This window comes from Oncorhynchus mykiss, chromosome 24 (assembly GCF_013265735.2).
Source record: "Oncorhynchus mykiss isolate Arlee chromosome 24, USDA_OmykA_1.1, whole genome shotgun sequence".
NCBI classification, from domain to species: Eukaryota; Metazoa; Chordata; class Actinopteri; order Salmoniformes; family Salmonidae; genus Oncorhynchus; species Oncorhynchus mykiss.
Genome location: NC_048588.1, coordinates 12,285,319 through 12,306,522, shown reverse-complemented (window position 1 = coordinate 12,306,522; position 21,204 = coordinate 12,285,319). Strand labels below are relative to the sequence as shown.

The following is a 21,204-nucleotide window of genomic DNA, read 5'->3' as shown; positions in this document are numbered from 1 at the left end:
CCCAATTTTTCAGTTTTTGATTTGTTAAAAAAGTTTGAAATATCCAAGAAATGTCGTTCCACTTCATGATTGTGTCCCACTTGTTGTTGATTCTTCACAAAAAAACACAGTTTTATATCTTTATGTTTGAAGCCTGAAATGTGGCAAAAGGTCGCAAAGTTCAAGGGGGCCGAATACTTTCGCAAGGCACTGTATTTCCTTTTAGTTTGGGTCACCGGAGGATGGCACATTACTTATATGGGTCTCGAGCTGTCATCCTTCAGTGCTCTTCCTCCACTGGTTGCGTTGTGGAGATGTACAGTGTTTTATCGCCCTCTGCTGGCCACCACTGTGTGCTGTGCCTAATGTATTGGAGCTGATGCTTATTGTGTCTCTCCCTCTCTCTCAGCTCTACCACCTCCCTCAGTTATCACCGACAGCATCACAGAAGACTCCATGAGCCTGTCTTTCAGCTTTAACTCCCAATATGAGGTCAGTTGGTGGCGTCTCTGAGTGACTTAGTGCTTGTCTATGTATTCTAACTTGCCCTATAATTCTACCGTTGTTCCGTGGGTGTGTGCAGGTGAGGCAGTATGTGGTGGTGCTGTCCTGGGTGTTTGATGCTCACGTGAAGGAGAGCAGGAACTACACTGTGCGAGGCAGCGTACTGAAAGGTAGGCCCCTGTCTGCCACTAGTGTCCACACATTTTCAGACAACAAAACAAGTGTTTTTCAAACATAACTTTGTGTTATGCATCACAAACACACACTTAAGTGTTTTCAATATCCTAATCCAACTCTGTCTGTATCTACCTGTACACTTGCAGCTGCCAACCTGACCACGGGTACCATCTACGAGGTGGCTGTGTGGGCCCAGACCAGTGTAGGAGACAGCCCCACAGCCCTATCCCGCCAGCAGACCACAGGCACTCAGCCGGAGCCTCCCCTCCTCAAGGCCCGGGCCCTCAACCAGAGCTCTGTGGACTGCAGCTGGACTGTAACCGGATCCCCAGCACAGGTAACACGGGTACAGCATGACAGCTACTGTATTACAGACATGGGACATGTTCATTTGGTCACGCAACGGAAAACATCATACAACGTTTTTTTGACCCGAAAACGAAAATGAGCGCTTCTTCTTGGACAAGTTCGGGTAGTCCCTACCCAAGTCTGTTTTCTTCTATTTGGTGCCTAATGAACATGACCCTGGGTTTAAGTAGTATCTGTAGTATCATTTCAAATGCTTAAAGCATTTGATTAAGCCTGTCTCGAGTGCCCGATGGGCGGGGTTTGCACTGTTTCATTGCTTCCATTACGCAAGAGCAATAAAGCGAGTCCCCACAAACAAAATATAATAAGGAATTACATAAATGAGTCATAACTGATTGGATGTGTTTTCTAGATGCTCAAAGCTCTATCCATAGTAAGGGGGGAACTCTCCTCATCCACCGCTACTGTGAAGCACCCTGCTGGAGTATTCTGGCTCCCTGTGCAGCCAGTGATGTACTGCGTGGTTGTTGTCTGTCTGTACAGGTGTATGGCATCTTCTTTGCCACCTCCTTCTTGGACCTGTACCGCAGCCCTCACAGTGTGAACACCAGCGCTAGTAGCCGGACCGTCACTGTGGACAGTGATGAGCAGTACCTGTTCCTCGTGAGTTCACCCCCTATTCCTCTTCACCCTGATTCCTCTCTCAGATACAGAATCCGACAAATTTATTAGACGTGCAACACGATTTTTCGTTGTCGCCACTGATTCCATTTTGGTCCCAATTGGACTGAACTGTAAAATGATCGACTGCAGAAAATCCGCTCACAGTTAACCAATGTGTACATTTTGGTTTCTGAAGAACAATATCTCAATGTGTGTGTGCTTGTTCACGTGTGTGTGACAGGTGCGGGCCATCTCTCCCTACCTGGGCCCTCCCTCGGAGTATGCGGTGGTTAAGATGATTCCCAACGAGCGGCTTCCTCCTCGTAACCTGCACAAGGTGCGAGTTGAGAAAACCCAGGCTACGTTGAAGTGGCAGCCTCCCTACGACTCCCCCAGCGCCCCTCTGGTACGGCCAACCTCAAGTGTCAGCTCTTTCAGATACAGTTAATGTGATGGGTAACTTTTTTTTTAAGTAAGTTGAAGCTTAAACTTCAAAACAGACCCAAAGTCTGGATTGCAGTCTCTCCTAGTTACACTTTCAGTGTAAGGATACATTGTTTGAAACATGACTGGGAGTACAGATATGCATCTGTTGGTCACAGATACCTTAAAAAATGGCCCTCACATTGGGCCTCAGGATCTGGTCACGGAATTGTTGTGCATTCAAATTGCCATCGATAAAATGCAGTTGTGTTCGTTGTCCGTTTGCTTATGCCTACCCATACCATAACCCCACTGCCGCCATGGGGCATTCTTTTCACAACGTTGACATCAGCAAACTGCTCGCCCACACGATACCATAAATGTGTTCTGCGGATGTGAGGCCTGTTGGACGTACTGCCAAATTCTCCAAAACAACGTTGGAGGCGGCTTATGGTAGAGAAACTGGCAACAGTTCTGTTGGACATTCCTGACGTCAGCATACCAATTGCACACTCCCTCAACTTGTGTCATCAGTGGCATTGTGTTGTGTGACAAAAGTGCACATTTCAGAGTGGCCTTTTATTGTCCCCAGCACAAGGTGCACCTGTGTAATGATCGTGCTGTTTAATCAGCTTCTTAATATACCACACCTGTCAGGTGGATGGATTATCTTGGCAAAGGAGAAATGCACACTAACAGGGATGGAAACAAATTTGTGCACAAATTTGAAATAAGCTTTTTGAGCGTATGGAAAATGTCTACCTTTTATTTCAGCTCATGAAGCATGGAACCAACACATGTTGTGTTTATATTTTTGTTCAGTGTAGTACCATGAACAGTTGTCCCTCACTACTTTTGACCAGGGCTCTGGTCAGTCGGGTGCCATTTTGGATGCCAACACGCCTGTCATTCATTGTTCTTGTGTTGTATTATATTACTGTAAACTCTGTTGAGATTGTTAAATGCACCTTCAATAAAGTTTGATTTGGATGTGTCCGTCCCGTGCAGACATACGCGGTGCACCTGAAGGACGTGGTGCGTAAGACCGAGAGCAGCTACAAGCTGACCACCCAGAACAACACGGTGGAGTACTGCCTCAAGGGCCTGGAGCCCGGCGGACACTACAGCGTCTCCGTCCGCCTGCGCAACATGAGCAAGGAGGCCAGCTACACGCTCAACACAAGTACGGCTTATGTCCTTGAGACGGGCGCGTTCCAGGTCATCTTTATTGCAGCCGACGATCAGCTTTTTCTTTTTCCCACAATCCCCCGGGAAAGAGTTAAAACATCTCAGGGGTCATGTTAATGTAATGTAGCGATCTTCTGGCATGTGCAGCCCAACTGCAATATAGATAGACGACCTGGAACGCGCCCACAGTGTGTTATATAGTGGCTGGGGGATAGTCAAGGTTTCTTGAATATTAAAGGAGTTCAAGCTAGAGCACCAACAGCTCTGGGGAGACCACATTCAAAACCTAGTGTTCTTACATGAACATAGTTGTATGAATTGATGTTGTTAAAACGTCTTCCTTCTACTCTGTGTGGACATAGTGCCCCTGCCTGCTCCAGAGGCTCTGAAGATCCTGACGGAGAAAGACCATGTGTTCCTCTTCTGGAAGAGTTTGGCCGTGAAGGAGAGGAGCTTCAATGAGAGCAGGGTGAGGGACACACACAGCTGTCTCTCCCTGTGACGACAGATCTACCCCATTGTATTTTAGTTCCTCTGATATTCACCATCACTGTCTATGTCTGTCTGTGTCTGTCTGCACATCTGTGCTCGGTGTCTCTCCGCAGGGCTACGAGGTGCACGTGTACGACAGCCTGTCCAACTCCACCGTGCTCCTGGGTAACACCACAGAGACCTTCTTCCGGATCAGCAGCCTGCTGGCGGGCCACAACTACACCTTCTCCGTCCAGGCCCGCTGCCTGTTCAACGGACAGCTGTGTGGCGAGCCCGCCCTGCTGCTCTACGACCAGCTGGGACAAGGTGAGGCGGGGAGGGTACACTGGGGAGGATGGGAAGTTACGGGACAGATTTACTACCAACATCCATAAATCCTCAACGTCGGTTTCAGTAACAATGTGTGGTGACATTCATACAACAGAGGTATACGAGGTAGGATACTGATATGATGGATATGATGATTGTTTCCATGTTCATCTTACTTCATCAATCAACTTTGTGAGATAAAAGTATATAAAGAATCTCTCATAATGGCTCCTTCATGTGCTGTATATGCAATGTCAACCACGTCAGTGAGTGAATGTCACTCACCAGGTGTAACTCCTCCCCCCACCTCCCTGTAGGTCCCAGTGATGCGGTGCGGAGCTCGGGTCAGTCAGGGGACATGGCGGTAGTGGTGGTGCCGGTGCTGTTCCTGCTGCTGCTGGGGCTGTGTGGGGTCCTGGTGGTCCTGTACCTGAGGCACCGCCGCCTGCAGAACAACTTCACCGCTTTCTCCAACAGCCACTACAACTCCCGCTTGGGCTCGGCCATCTTCTCCTCGGGGGACGAGCTGGGTAAGACTCCTTGGTTAAGTTCTATATCGAAGTAGCCACATACGTCCGTAATTGCGTCGCTCCCTTGTTTTGTGTTGACTCTTGGTGTTACCGTTGACTTTGCCTGCGTGTGATGGCTGCTAAGGAGCCTTAATGTTATCAGTCTACACTGTGTTGGACTTGAACCACGTTGTCTTTATTTGTGAACTAACACCCATCGGGTATCCCGCTCTGCGTCCATCTGATTGGCATGGCTTTTGGGGCGGCAGGGTAGCCTAGTGGTTAGAGTGTTGGACTAGTAACCGAAAGGTTGCAAGTTCAAATCCCCGAGCTGACAAGGTACAAATCTGTCATTCTGCCCCTGAACAGGCAGTTAACCCACTGTTCCTAGGCCGTCATTGAAAATAAGAATTTGTTCTTAACTGACTTGCCTAGTTAAATAAAGGTAAAAAAATCTAATGAAAATCACTTGTAGGGCCCGGAGTTTCTCCTGATGGTGTGACCTGACCAGGAAAACTCTGGTCCCCAATTAAAGGCTGTGCTGCTAGGGACCGTAGTTTGTCCTTGTCAGGTCCCATTGTCCGGAGAAACTCCTGGCCCCACTCATTTCTCATGGGTATGACCAGGATGATAAACCACATTTTAGCATGAGCCGTTCTCAATGCAACTATCATGTCATTGTTCTCTTGTTTACCCGTCCTCCTTAAAGGTGACGATGACGAAGACACCCCCATGATCAGCGGCTTCTCAGACGACGTTCCCATGGTGATTGCGTAGCAGGACCACCCTTCCTCATCCTCTATCCCTCTACTATACACTCTGCCCTGCCTGTCCCAACCCGTCACCTACGCGCCCGTGCCCACGTGGTACGACAAAAGGTCAGAGGTCAAGAAAGAAGGTGCGCCAACACTTTCGTCAACCAACACCCTCCGAGAAAACAGTCTTAATACGATTCCGGATCAAAGGAAGAAAAAGTGAAACGCAACGAGAGATATTTTTTAAAAGAAAAAAACGATGCACTTTTTTGGGATGCGCAATAACTTATTTTTTTATACATAATATATATATATCGGTCAAAGGACTATTGGTCGGGAACTGATGCTAACTGTGAAGGATTAGGAGTCTGTCAGGCGAGTCGAGTCGTGTGTTAGTCGCTCTGGGAGAATAGACCCAACTACAAACTAACTCCATAAAGAGCAGTTTGTTGCTTGAAGCCAAAATAAGTACCTAGCAACTGGAATATCCAATGCAGAAAAAAACACACCTAAGGAAAGAAAATATAATCAATATACTGTATGTAAAAAAAATATTGTTCAAAAGTTACCAATAAAAGCTTCTTGAAGGGAGTGAGGAAAACAAGCTCTTGACACAGCATAAATTAACAGTCTTTATGGTATTTATTCAGGATTTATGTCACTTTAAAGAGTATACTATTTGCCCATGGTATGTTGTTTAGTGTCCATACTGAAATCGATCTGAATATGTTGCTGTCTGTTCGAATGAGATCACTTTAATCTGTTGTTGATATTTGATTTGAAACTGTCCGTTGCCCTGAACACAGCATTTCGGCGTCCGCGTAACCAACCAATGAGTAGCGATTAGATGAAATCGATGGCACCAGGCAGTGTCATATAGATCCATGTACCTCCTACCACCAGCACAGGAGTTGCTGTAGTCTACTCAGCAGTAACAATAACACAAGAGGAGTTGTTCACATTTATTAACTCCAAAAAGTCAGCTCGATCATTCTGTTGTGTTTCTCTACCCCCAATGCTGCATCAATAGGAAAACAGTTTGATTTTAGTTGGGGTTTTTTCAGGACCACCACGATGTAAATATTCTTGTTATTCAAATATTATTACGCCCAATCTGCTGCCGTTAGTTTGTAGTGTTTGGAACCTTTGTCTCTGATGTTCTCAGGGAACTGGGTCTTTGTCTGGTCTGACACTGGCGTGGTACCATCATCTGAGTCTTTCGCCAGAACCCTTACTGAGGTACTATCGTAACCCTAGAGACAGCATTTGGAGCATGACGTAATGTTGTTGTAAGCTGGTTTTCTGGTTGAAAATATAAAACCAGATGACAAGGAACTGGTCTCTGTTACAGCAAGATATATTTTTCATGACGAGCGCAAGACGTCATATTTTGGTTGTCATCTGGTCAGATAACCAGATTATTGCATTTTGTGGTTGCTGTTTGTTTTTTTTGTTTTAAAAAAAAGGACACGTCTAATCTACAACCTGATCATAATTTAATAGTAGACATCATAACGATGTCATTGAAACCACTTTTGCTTGCTGGGATAACAATATGATGTTTAGGTCACAGTGAAGTGGACTGTGTGTCCGGCTCTCTTTCCCTGTTTAGCAAAACGCTTCATGTCAGTTTGATGCGCCAAGAAATGTTTTTGTTTTTACTCTTCCCCATCTCAACCTATTGTGTAGTCATGAACTGAAACGTGTTTTTTCCTCTATGCTAAAGAGCCATTTCAATTGATGTGAGGTATGCTTTTATTCATTGACCTGTTTTGGGGTTTTGTTCATGAATGTATTTTATATCTGTGATTTTATGGCTACGAGGCAATGTGGTCCTCCCCCCCCCCCCTCTCCCTCCCACCTCTCATGTGAAATGGATACACTCGCAGTCCTCTCACTTTGTATAGCCAAGAACTCTACTTTGAAGGGTTCACCCCTATACTCTTGGAAGAGAGACCTGATAATGAGTTTTGATAGTGTCTGACTGTAGACTGGTTCAGGGCAGGCATCGCACCCCCAGACTCCAGGACCACGTCCCCATCCCACTGTGGGGGTGACGTCACAGCAGCCCCCCCCTCCCCCATCGCACTCTCCGGCCCCCGGCCACTGCAGGGCTGCTTTCAATACATTGTTTTGACATTCTTTCCTTAAGGTACTTGTGATTTTATCTCCCCCTTTTCTGTTTTCCAGGCCTTAAATAGTGCTGTCAAGTTACTGATGGGACTGTTTATTTTCTGTGGACTTTGATATGCCACATATGCCTTATTAGAACACATTGAGTTTGTATGTATGTATGTACTGTATTTATGACGACACGAGTGCACACACACACACACACACTCAGTACCCTTACACAATTGCTAAAGAGAATGATCTGTACTGAAGAGAGAGCAGTAGAAGTTGTTTGTTGTTGTTCTATACAGGTCACTACTCCTGCCTGCTTTGGCTGTTTTAAACAAGGCACATATCTACAGCCACCTGATGGATTTTATCTCATGTAGTCCCAAGTTTTGACAATTGTACAAAATATACATCTTGATTGTGTGACCGTTTCAACCCCCAACCCTTCCAAAATGTAGATTTTTAATTTTTTCTTCTGTAAAATAGTATGCTTAAAAATGTTTTTGCACAGAATATAATGATATTGGACACCGCCATATTTGAATATGTTGATCTTGCTTGCTTATGGGGGTCTCAAGGAAATGAGATGTTTGAGGTACAGTGTGAAGTGTTTTAAAAACCACTTCTACTGAAATAAACTCACTGGAAATGTGCCGAAGCCTCATTTTTCTCTTTTTTCACAGAGGATGGATGGATGGATGGATAGACAAAAACAACACTGAAGATCTCTGCTTTCTAAAATGATTTAATTATTTTTTGTTTAATTTACTGTCTTTAGTCAATGTCCTTCCAACTTCCAAATGCTTTTGATAGAAATAAACAAATCCCCTATCGAGTCTCCTCAAAGACCCTTAACAAAGCAACGACGAACTCAGCCTTGGTTAACCACAATGCTATGAGTAAGTCCTTCAGTATTTGGCAGCGTGAAACAGGAAGGAGTGCATGTAGAGTATGTGTGTGTGTGTAGAGGTTCTAGAGTACGGACGTCCTGGAGATGAACTGGGGTCAGTCCTTAATCAGGCCACTCTCACTGTGGTTTTTGACTCGCGTCTCATCTCCTGGTCTTTTCATTCTCTCTCGTTCCTCCAGTCACGCAGAACGACCACAGCTCCACTGACGCTCATAAGGCTTTTATGACTGTTGAGTGAAGGGCATTGTCCATGCTCTCAGGGGAACTTCTGAGAAAGAGACAGAGGGCTAGAAACAAACAGTGAGGTCATTCCAGCTTTAATGCAGGCTGCACAATTCCCCAGACAGCTCTATGATTAAGTAAAGAGGCAGGTGTGCTTCTGAGACTGTCAGGCTAGGTGCTTTGAAGGTACACAGTACAGTAATCAATGGAATAGACATCCATGAAATGAAAAAACAGAACAACACAACCGCAAAAGAGAGTAATATCTTTTGTGTTTTTAATCAAAGTTTTGAAGTGCTACCTTAATCAAGTGTACATATTTATTTTATTTTTTTGGGGGGGGGGATAATTGTGTACTTAAATAGTAAAATCATGAACAGCGCTAAGTTTAACAAGGTCATTAGCAAGACGCTCTTCACACTTCTATACTGTATGTCATGCTTTCAGTATATCAACAGCAGTTCAAACTTCATCAAATAAATACTATAATACTTAAAGACGAACGTTGGAAGTTGAATATGGAAGTTGAATTGCTCTCTGATTACAAGGGGTTGAGTTAAATGCGGAAGACACATTTTGGTTGAATGCATTCAGTTGTACAACTGACTAGGTATCCCCGTTCCCTAATTGTTTGCTAAATGTTGACTTGAATGTTTGCTGTATGGTTCATATACAGCACATTATCACACACAATATGTTTATCATAACAAGGTGCACTTCTTGATATATTTGTCCACTTAGCCCTTTTTTCTCAAGAGCATCCCCAGGGGCAAAAGTTCTGTATGACCTCTTCTTTAATCTCTCATTCCTTTGCGCCAGCTCATTGTTGTGTTCCACCTGAAAAGAACCCTCTGACATTGCCGAAAGAAACGCTCCCAAACATAGTTAATAATCTTGAACTTCAAACATGACTTCAAACAACACTGTTATAGTACAGGGAATTAAATCCTGAAAGGGACATTATCATATATTGCCCAAAGAGTAACCAACTGGGCAGTCTCCCTCAGCAAAAATACCCTGTCGGGAACCGCTATTAGAAATATTTGCTCCTTCTCAACTGTCTCCTCTCTGTTATTTCTCTGACTAAACTCGTCTGGCTGTATTTATTTTCAGATCTGACTCGTCCTGGTCAACCACAGACAGCGGACCCAGACATGCTGTGCTCGGATGAATCCAAGTATATTTGTTGTGTAGGCTACAGATTCTTTTAAAAGCTCAATGACGAAGTACTGTAACAGACTGCTCTCCTTTCTTTCTTTCTTTCTCTGCTCCAAAAAGAAAGCACTCCACTCTTACAACGTTCTAAATTGAGTTGCGGTACTCCTCTCTCCTCACCTCTCCATTCTCATCTGTCCATCAGATTCTGAGGTCAGCTCAGACAGAGAGCACTGACACCACAGAGTGTCAGGATTTATCTGACGCTGTGATGCATTTAGCCCCCACTGTTGTTCAGAAAACACAGACCTGCAGTCAGAAAAGCTCCTTCCTCGGCTCAACTGTTCACAGTAACTGTGCCGTCATACCAGGGATGCTCTTGTCTTTGGCTTTTTTTGTTTGCCTTTTTAGAGTGTAGGGCTCCATTTGGGATCCAGACAAGCTCTTCTTCTTTTGTGGAATTGCTTCGTTGTTCTCAAGGCTACCACTAGAGGTCTCACGTGTTCGGTTTCAGAGCTGTCGGAGAAAGACCTGCTTGTTGAAGAAGTTAATTCCTCCCTGTTTCTCTTTTCAAGTCAAAGTTATTCATCTCTTTCCAAATCACAATCACTGTTTATGTGAGTAACGGATGCCAGTGCACTGAGAAAAGTACATTGTTCAAGATTTGAGACCATCAGTTCTAGATTTTGAATGGAATATTCCACATCATGGTATCACTATCGACCTTTGTAGACAACAATGATTTGCTAAACAGTGCTTAAGAAATGACCCCAAACATAAGCGGCCAGGCCCTGACCCTCCCTTCAACTGGTGTAATTTCATGTCAGTCACAGATTTGTCTCTCCCTCCCACTCCCCCCTATACAACAGCCAGTTGTTCTGTTGGTGACCTGTCAGTGCATCGGAGGGAGCAGCATTGAGGTCGGTGCCTCTTATCAGCCCCAGCAGACGCAACAGTGGGCTCCAGTGTGTACTGCAGCCAGGAAAAGGCCCGGGCCTTGGGAGGACGATGAGCAGATGCTGGGGAGGAGGGGGGTGAGAGGGGTAGTCTGGATAAACAGCCCGTATTGTCATGGCCAGGCAGCGTTCACCGTACACAGCACAGACTGGACAGTGCAGAACACACACACATCCCAAGGTATTTTTAAACCAATAGGTTACCCAGTTCACAAATGTGTGCATGTCACAGTTTCGGATGAACGTCTTCCGATTTAACAATTGTCAGCCCCATATATAGTAATTTTCCGACACCATGGTTCTCAGACTCCTACATTGCTTTTGGTAAGTACTCAAACAACCCTGTTACATAGTCCTGTAGCCTACAGTACCCCTCTAGTGGGCCTCAGATTGCTAAGGATTCTCACTGGCCAGAGATTTGGGAGGAGGAAACTTGAACAAGTGTTTATTTCTCAGCCTGGAATCTCCTCCAGCAGAGGGCATGCTTGATATAACACCATCTGTGTTGCCTCCTCAACAAGACATTTATTACTGCCACATTACAGTGTTCCAAGACCCAATCAAACTGATAAACATCATTAGTCAACTACTTTGTCGAACCCTCTTGTATAGAGAGGTGAATGACCTCAAAATCAAAGAGAACATGATTGTGTCCTGGATGCTGGGACTTAAGATATATTTTTACCTTTTATTTAACTAGGCAAGTCAGTTAAGAACAAATTCTTATTTTTGATGACGGCCTAGGAACAGTGGGTTAACTGCCTTGTTCAGGAGCAGAACAACAGATTTTTACCTTGTCAGCCCAGGAATTCGATCCTGCGACCTTTCAGTTACTAGTCCAACGCTCTAACCACTAGGCTACCTGCCTCTCTAACCACTAGGCTACCTGCCTCTCTAACCACTAGGCTACCTGCCTCTCTAACCGCTAGGCTACCTGCCTCTCTAACCGCTAGGCTACCTGCCTCTCTAACCACTAGGCTACCTGCCTCTCTAACCGCTAGGCTACCTGCCTCTCTAACCGCTAGGCTACCTGCCTCTCTAACCGCTAGGCTACCTGCCTCTCTAACCACTAGGCTACCTGCCTCTCTAACCACTAGGCTACCTGCCTCTCTAACCACTAGGCTACCTGCCTCTCTAACCACTAGGCTACCTGCCACTCTAACCACTAGGCTACCTGCCTCTCTAACCGCTAGGCTACCTGCCTCTCTAACCACTAGGCTACCTGCCTCTCTAACCACTAGGCTACCTGCCGCTCTAACCACTAGGCTACCTGCCTCTCTAACCACTAGGCTACCTGCCTCTCTAACCACTAGGCTACCTGCCTCTCTAACCACTAGGCTACCTGCCTCTCTAACCACTAGGCTACCTGCCTCTCTAACCACTAGGCTACCTGCCGCTCTAACCACTAGGCTACCTGCCTCTCTAACCACTAGGCTACCTGCCGCTCTAACCACTAGGCTACCTGCCGCTCTAACCACTAGGCTACCTGCCTCTCTAACCACTAGGCTACCTGTCACTCTAACCACTAGGCTACCTCGAGAGAGAGAAGGGAGATCTCCTGCTTAGTAATAATTTGTTTTTTAAAAATGTATAATACAAGCTATATTAGCCTGTATTGTACAGAACTTAGACGTTACCAACGTTTTTCACTTCATTTGAATTATACAAAATAGGGGCCTCCCGAGTGGTGCAGCGGTCTAAGGCACTGCATTGCAGGGGTTTGATCCCAGGCTGTGTCATTACCGGCTGTGACCAGAAGTCCCATAGGGCAGCGCACAATTGGCCCAGCGTCGTCCAGGTTAGGGGAGAGTTTGGCCGGGGGGGTCTACTTGGCTCATCGCACTCTAGTGACTCCTTGTGGCGGGCCGGGTGCCTGCAGGCTGACCTCGGTCGTCAGTTGAACAGTGTTTCCTTCCAACACATTGTTGCAGCTGGCTTCCGGGTTAAGCGAGCAGTTGTTAAGAAGCGTGGTTTGAGGGGTCATGTTTCGGAGGACGCTTGACTCAACCTTCGCCTCTCCCGAGGAGTTGCAGCAATGAGACGAGATCGTAATCCCGAAATTGGGGAGAAAAAGGGGGTGAAAAACAAAGTAGTGTGGATATATTTTATACATTGAACATAACACAAAACTGTGAGACAATAACATTCATGGCATAATTGCACATGAGACAAAATTACCATAATCAAAGTCAAATTTGCAGTCTTTATGTTAAGATGTCAATATCATACACATCAATACCATTATCGACCTAAATATTAAAACAAAACTGCCACTGGTAGTTACTGAATGTAAAACTACAAATCTAGGCTAACAAGAAGACATCTGAGTTAAATTCATAAGATGGAAACATGACAACATCAGAGTTACTGCTGGCGTTTTCTCAGTTTGACTGTGTTAGTTTAGCTGTGAAAGATCAGTCGAGGAAAAAGGGAGGGAAACCTCCAGCAAATGGAGGAAGCTATGCTAAGCGCGTTATGATAGCATTACGCCGACAATCCAATTGGCGGGACGAGTGAGCCTCTCATGTATGTCGATGATAACATGTTTATACGCTGCGCGGCTATACATCCCCATGACCACACACACTGAGTCATCATCTATATGACACCGCAATCTATATGATACCATGCCCTTCCTTCATAAGGAAGGAAGGGCACTCTCCTTGAGTGTTCCTACCATTATCAGACCGTTAGACACGTCACACAGTGGGCTCTATCATGGCCAATCCAATCAGAGGACCATGGAGGCTCCTCAGTACAACTCAGTAGGAGGTTGAAGGTCAGCGACGGGCAGTGAACAGTGTGGGTGCACGTGTGTGGTGTGTAGTTTCTACAGCCACTTGACCAGAGGAAGAGAGTCCACCTTTACCACTTCCCAGGGGTCAAGAGGTACCTGACCCACTGATTGGTTGGGAGCTGAAAGGTCATTAGGCTGGAAACTGATGGCTGGTCAAGGTCAAGGACAGGCTTGCGATAGAGAAGGCAGGCCGTTGTGGACAGCAAGCCACAGCCATTGTGGTCTATTGTGACCACTGTTAGGGGGAACTCAAAAGGCACTTTCCCTCCGAGAAATCTTTGGATGTCCAGGTTGAAAGAGTTATCCTTGTGGACATGTCAAGATAATGACATTTTAACTTGCATCATAAGGGTGCCTTGGTATTGTTTTTTTTATATGAAAACGTCTGTCTCAATAGCTACTTTAGGTTTCCATCCATTTGTCGAAAGATTTTCAGGTGGATATTTTAATATTCACACAAAAAGAGATGCACATTTTCAGGCAGCGGTGTGTTTCCATCAAATTGGCTAGTGTAACGTAGTGTAAATACAAAGCTGTGCATGATTACGTAGTGTAAATAAAAAGCTGTGCATGATTACGTAGTGTAAATACAAAGCTGTGCATGATTACGTAGTGTAAATACAAAGCTGTGCATGATTACGTAGTGTAAATAAAAAGCTGTGCATGATTACGTAGTGTAAATACAAAGCTGTGCATGATTACGCAGTGTAAATACAAAGCTGTGCATGATTACGTAGTGTAAATAAAAAGCTGTGCATGATTACGTAGTGTAAATACAAAGCTGTGCATGATTACGTAGTGTAAATACAAAGCTGTGCATGATTACGTAGTGTAAATAAAAAGCTGTGCATGATTACGTAGTGTAAATAAAAAGCTGTGCATGATTACGCAGTGTAAATACAAAGCTGTGCATGATTACGTAGTGTAAATAAAAAGCTGTGCATGATTACGTAGTGTAAATAAAAAGCTGTGCATGATTACGTAGTGTAAATACAAAGCTGTGCATGATTACGTAGTGTAAATACAAAGCTGTGCATGATTACGTAGTGTAAATAAAAAGCTGTGCATGATTACGTAGTGTAAATAAAAAGCTGTGCATGATTACGCAGTGTAAAGAAAAGCACTTTGTCATAGGACCACACAACATAGCATCATGTGACTGCACATTTACTGCGACATGATGGCTATTCTATCAAAAGATGTGCAAAACAAAAATTCACTGCCATTTGTGGCATTATCTATTTCCCAGACAAAATAAGGATCCACCCTTTCAAACGTATTTTGGTTTTGTCAACATTTAGGAAAGTTTACCGACAATTGCTTTTTCCAACAGGCCTGGCCTGAGTTTTTTTTATCCGACAGGCAGCCTACTTTTTACTTGCATAAAAAGGGTTGGATGGAAACATGATTATTGACTAACCTGGCTCAGTAAGAAGGTGACATTTCTCTGAAGGTGAATGATGCTCAACTTGCAATAAGTTTTTAGCTAAGAAATCGATTGTCTGTGTACCCTACCAAGTGGGCAACATTTGGCACAGGAAGTCATAATGATGTTTATTTGTAAGTCGCTCTGGATACGAGCTAAAGGACTACAATTGAAAGATGTCATTTCTTTGTAAACGTCAGTACCATGATATCACACAACAACAAAAAACATCCGCCTTACGTCATTGCAACCAGTTCTGCCCACTGGGTAAAGTGTTGGGTGAACAACCAGTTCTGCCCACTGGGTATAGTGTTGGGTGAAAAACCAGTTCTGCCCACTGGGTAAAGTGTTGGGTGAACAACCAGTTCTGCCCACTGGGTAAAGTGTTGGGTGAACAACCAGTTCTGCCCACTGGGTAAAGTGTTGGGTGAACAACCAGTTCTGCCCACTGGGTAAAGTGTTGGGTGAACAACCAGTTCTGCCCACTGGGTAAAGTGTTGGGTGAACAACCAGTTCTACCCACTGGGTAAAGTGTTGGGTGAACAACCAGTTCTGCCCACTGGGTAAAGTGTTGGGTGAACAACCAGTTCTGCCCACTGGGTAAAGTGTTGGGTGAACAACCAGTTCTGCCCACTGGGTAAAGTGTTGGGTGAACAACCAGTTCTGCCCACTGGGTAAAGTGTTGGGTGAACAACCAGTTCTGCCCACTGGGTAAAGTGTTGGGTGAACAACCAGTTCTGCCCACTGGGTAAAGTGTTGGGTGAACAACCAGTTCTGCCCACTGGGTAAAGTGTTGGGTGAACAACCAGTTCTACCCACTGGGTAAAGTGTTGGGTGAACAACCAGTTCTGCCCACTGGGTAAAGTGTTGGGTGAACAACCAGTTCTGCCCACTGGGTAAAGTGTTGGGTGAACAACCAGTTCTGCCCACTGGGTAAAGTGTTGGGTGAACAACCAGTTCTGCCCACTGGGTAAAGTGTTGGGTGAACATTTACATTAGTATTAAAAGCAAATGACTGCTGGGAATGTCTAGCAGGATAGGGTGCCGAAAGCCAAGTTCAAACTTTCAATCACTTCCCATCACTTCCCTCTGCTTTGGGAGACGTGTAGGTTGACCTCGTCAGAGAAACCGATGGGACACAGCTGGGACTTTTATTGTCATGCAATACTGGTTCTATTATTCCAAATATTGGGAGTTAAACACTCCTTAGTGTGGAACCACTCCTTAGTGTGGTACCACTCCTTATTGTGGAACCACTCCTTAGTGTGGAACCACTCCTTAGTGTGGTACCACTCCTTAGTGTGGAACCACTCCTTAGTGTGGAACCACTCCTTAGTGTGGTACCACTCCTTATTGTGGAACCACTCCTTAGTGTGGAACCACTCCTTAGTGTGGTACCACTCCTTATTGTGGAACCACTCCTTAGTGTGGAACCACTCCTTAGTGTGGTACCACTCCTTATTGTGGAACCACTCCTTAGTGTGGAACCACTCCTTAGTGTGGAACCACTCCTTAGTGTGGTACCACTCCTTATTGTGGAACCACTCCTTAGTGTGGAACCACTCCTTAGTGTGGTACCACTCCTTATTGTGGAACCACTCCTTAGTGTGGAACCACTCCTTAGTGTGGAACCACTCCTTAGTGTGGAACCACTCCTTAGTGTGGAGCCATTCTTTAGTGTGGAGCCACTCCTTAGTGTGGAACCATTATTTAGTGTGTAGCCACTCCTTAGTGTGGAACCACTCTTTAGTGTGGAACCCCTCTTTAGTGTGGAACCACTCTTTAGTGTGTAGCATGTGTGATGACTATGGTTTCAGAGAATACAAATCAGGAAAATAGCACCTTGCATTCTCAACATTTCTAATAACTCCCATTTACTACCATCACACACACACACACAAAATCAGTCCAATCTTGACCTTTCCAATAAATATACCTTTCAATCCACTTCAGCCCCGAACTCGGCTACCATATTAATTGTCACGATGGCTAGCACTGTCCTGGTGCTGTGTGGGGTTTTATTGGAGGATCATGCAGGTCTTTCTAGCCAATTGGAGAGATTGGTGCTGTTCCTCTCCTAGCAACAAGACTCCCTAGCTGTGCTGTGCTGCTAGCTAACTGACACCCAGAAGAAATGTTTTCTTTCTTTCTCCTTTCACTCCATCTGTCTTTCATTCTTGTTATCGTTGACGGTTTTATGTCATCAAACATACCGTAGCCGTCCACAAATTGTGAAGCTGCCTCTGGCCACAGTATAAATAACAGTAGACTAGAGTACACAGGTCCTTACTTGGTGTGAGTGTCACAAGATGCATCATTTTACCAGTCTTTTCTTTGACTTGAGTGAAACTAAAATCTCATGTACAATTCATTTTCTGTAATTTCTTTAAAAGCCTTTATCATTGATACAAAGGAGAGGACTTGAATTAGAATAGAGAAATTAAGTCAAATCTTCCAAGTCAAAGAAAGAGACGGGTAGATGAAACCATAGTCTGCAGTGCAGTCATATTGTGAGATAAATCAAGAGACAGAACATCTTATTTATATCGCTGCAATAATGACAAATCCATTTCTGTCTTAGACTCTTCCTCCAACTCCCAAATGGCACCATATCCCCTATATACCTATAATGCATGACTTCTAACCAGAGCCCTATGGGTCCTGGTCTAAAACAGTGCACTTTATAGGGCATAGAATACCATTTCAGACTGATTCGAGGTGTGCTACCACTCCGGACAGTGGCCACTATCATATTCTCTCCATGGCGACTGCTGACCCTTTTCAGTGCATACTTCCTAATAATAGCGGGCCTGGTCAGGTTGCTATGTTTAGCAAGGTTTCAGTGAGTCTCCATCAGGACTGGGGCTAGCTGCCTATCTCCTCACAGAGTGGACAAGGTTGAGAAGGCTTACCCCCTCCTAGCCCTTCTGCTGTTTCAGCATCAAGCTCAGGAGTCAACCCTCAGCTCAACATACGCACGCACAAACACGCACGCACAAACACGCACGCACAAACACACACACACACACACACACATGGATGTGCGCACACACAAACGTAATGGCAACTTAATGACAACTGTGAAGTGTGAGAAAGACCAATTTGACTTTTAAACCCTCTGGCTCAAACATGACCTCTTGTGAGAAAATTCTTGAGCAATCCCAGTGTCCTGATATTCCTGCTGTCCCCCCATCAAACAAATTCATGAGCTGCATTTAGTCCTTTTCCTAGATGCCGGTTTAAGTTTAATTCAGCTTCCTCCCACTTCCACAGTTTTGGCCACTTGCCCTGCCCTGGCCATGTTTTAACACATTAATACAGATTTTTAAAATGATTTGTAAATATTTGAAGAAGGCTGTTGGCACTCTACTGAATCATTTTCACCTCTTTAACACTGTGTCTAAGTACATACTTGTTTGCCAAAATCACAGACTCCCTTACGTACGGTGGCCTACTAAGCACAAACCATATATATGCATGTACGTATAAATCATTTTACGCATATTGCTCATTGTAAATGTAAATGTCTCTTCCTTAATGTCCTTGGTGCTTTTTAAAATTTTGCATAGCCTAAAATGTGAGCCTTGTGAGTTCTTATTTTTTGGTCTCCAATGTTAGACATCTCCCCAGCATTGAACAAGGCTGGAGGTGTTCTGTAGCTACAGAGACTCCCTGTGGCTTAAACCAATACAATCCCTTCCATGTGGCGAGAGGGTTATAGTAAGCCCCATAGGCATCTCTGAGGAGGGTACGAGTTTGAAATGAAGACGTTAACGGCACAGGCACAACCTACCGAGTCGATGCTTTGCTTGCATGTGCATTTGATGTTCTTTTCCTGTGAACTCTTGTTCCTTCAGTCGTTGTGAGGGTTCTCTGGTCTTCAAGAGTGATTGTCTGTCCGTCCATCTGTCAAGGGCGGCGCCTGGACCTGGGTGACTACAGACAGGCCCAGTGTAGATATGATCATTTCCTCCTGTGAGTGAATAACCCCCAAGCACACAGTATCCTGGCAACATAAAAGCCACGCTTGTTGTTTGACCTGTGTTGCACCGCTGATCACTTATTGTTCTGGCACATTAATATCCGTTGCAAATCTGCTTATTCTCCAGATTCCATCAATACGACTCGGACAAAGGGATGGTTATTGCAGGGCCCTTCTGAGAACAAAAAACAAACAGAGGTTGCCAACGTGTTTCTTGATTCTCAGGAACCCCAACAATGGGAGGCTGTGTGGGACAGTAGGGTGATTGATGGGCATCGTGCTCTGCAGTGTGGGATGGCTGCAGTGAGTCCACGTCTCTCTCTCTCCCTTGCTCTCTGGGGTGAACACAGCAGAGCAGCTGCCATTCAAGCCCTTTTTTAGTCAGTCTCATCCACAATACCTAAAGCTAATGCTACCATGTAGGGTAAGGCTCTCTCCATCTAAGATGGGAAGTTGGGACTAGCAAGATTGCAGAGAGGCATTGAAACGGCCAAAGATGAAAGATGACTTGAGTGTGAACCAAAAATACACGTAATTGGCCCCCTCATAATAGGATGCGTTTGAAATGACCTATTGCCAATAAAGTGCACAAATTTTGACCAACACACTTTGTAGGGGATAGGTTGTCTATTAAATAAAAAATAGTGCACTGTAATAGGGAAACGGTTGACCGTTTAAACCTTCACCCCATCACCTTGATGACTCCTCCGTCCTCATCAGGTTCATTTCTGACACTCTGCCCCAATCTGCCAACTTCCCAAGTTAATAAAAACACAAAATGTTCTCTCCCGACCCCCCCCCCCCCCCCCTTCCCAGCCCTCCGCTACCATTCAATCACTGAGGCCATTACCAAACAGCGTCTGGGGATGTGGCTGGGGCAACGGGCATCCTGGGAGAAAATGTCTCTCTGGTCTGGACACGGTGCCACATTAGGCCGTGCCAGCTTCTTTCACATGTCATTACTGGTGAAAAGGAGGAAAACTGGGGCCCCCAGTCCCATGTCAAGCCAGGAGTGTGTGTTAGTGTGCGCGTGCGCATTTGTACGTGAGAGAGAGAGAGAGAGAGAGAGAGAGAGAGAGAGAGAGAGAGAACTGACATGTGTGGTCACTTTGTGATATAGATGGAAACCATCTGTTGGCTATTGCAGTGACATTTGAATGGATAGTCTGTGGCTGCCTGTTGAGCGGAGCAAACCTCCCACATTGGCATGGCATTGGCTGGAAGTACAGTATGTGCATTCAGATGGCTACTTGTGACTACTTGACAGGGAAGAGAGGCGCAGCAAAACATTTTACACAAGATCAATGGAAGACCATTGAACGATCATGAAATCCTAACACAGAGAATCCCACATTCATATTAGGAAATGTTTGCGTGCCTCTTTTTGAATACCTCTGAATTCTTACCCGTTCGTTCACACATACGTTTTACTGCCCTGGGTTGTGTCTCCAAGTGTTTTTGGCTTGCTGGTTTTGAAAAAGAGCTTTGTTTTCAAAAACAATTACTATTCTGTCTACTTGTTAAATGTTTGTAATGTCTTAATGTAAATGTATTGTTTGTAATGTATTTATAGTTCTGTGTTGGACCCCAGGAAGAGTAGCTGACATTATTGTGTCAGCAAATGTAGATCCTAATAAAAAGTTGAATTCAAAGTGTAAAGTAAATACCTTCAGGACTGAAAGATTCTCTGATTGAATGGAATCCCGTCCATCATGTCATGTGTACAAAAATATCACATTATAGACTACAGCAACTGAATGAGATAGGTGGCAGTAGCATGTGAGGAGGAATGTCAACCTCCATGTACATTTTCTGCCCAGATTAATTTTTTTAGAGGATTGAAATCAATCTAATCATGTGTATCGAGTATAACCTGAACTGTATAGGTCCGTCTGACCAATGCTGACATCAACACATTATTGATAGCCAACCCAAAGAAGAATGACAGTTCTTTACATTCTAGACCAGGAAAATAAACAACCCATTTTTGTTGACCCTGTCCGAGTACTCTGATAATAGAAAATGCAAGCGTCTAAAAATAAGTTAAGCAACTGGACCTAGTGTATTTGCGACAGCTCTATTCTGAGCCTGGGTTAAATTATACAGACCCCAGAGACTAGTGGGTCAGGTGGTCTGAAAGATGTGCATTCCTCAGCAGTACACATACATACTGTACACACACCTACACCCTCTCTGAACCCCCTGCAGGCAGGCGTAAGCCCCCATTGCTCTCCTAGACTTTCCCAGCTGCAGGAGTTGGAGGCTTTATACCCGTCAAGGACTATGCCCCAAATGGCATCCTATTCCCTTTTTAATAGGGCTCTGGT

The 21,204-nt window shown here is 44.8% G+C and overlaps 1 protein-coding gene and 1 long non-coding RNA gene across 3 annotated transcripts in view; one reads left to right on the top strand and one right to left on the bottom strand.

The window, feature by feature from the left end:
* The window catches only part of LOC110503325 (sortilin-related receptor), a 72,951-nt gene extending 64,869 nt beyond the window's left edge, over positions 1-8,082 (top strand). For both annotated transcript variants that reach the window (XM_036961905.1, XM_036961904.1), the window contains exons 39-48: positions 389-471; positions 563-653; positions 807-997; positions 1,513-1,632; positions 1,874-2,038; positions 3,064-3,238; positions 3,606-3,712; positions 3,849-4,041; positions 4,362-4,574; positions 5,263-8,082. In XM_036961905.1, the coding sequence (XP_036817800.1) occupies positions 389-471; positions 563-653; positions 807-997; positions 1,513-1,632; positions 1,874-2,038; positions 3,064-3,238; positions 3,606-3,712; positions 3,849-4,041; positions 4,362-4,574; positions 5,263-5,330 (1,406 nt within the window). In that variant the 3' untranslated portion in view covers positions 5,331-8,082. The remainder of the gene's footprint in view (positions 1-388; positions 472-562; positions 654-806; positions 998-1,512; positions 1,633-1,873; positions 2,039-3,063; positions 3,239-3,605; positions 3,713-3,848; positions 4,042-4,361; positions 4,575-5,262) is intronic.
* LOC118944090 lies at positions 7,560-19,255 on the bottom strand. Its single transcript, XR_005039398.1, has 2 exons — positions 18,689-19,255; positions 7,560-8,626 (listed from the first exon to the last, which is right to left on the bottom strand). It is a non-coding gene; the product is annotated as an uncharacterized LOC118944090 (long non-coding RNA).
* Positions 19,256-21,204: the final 1,949 nt, after the last annotated feature.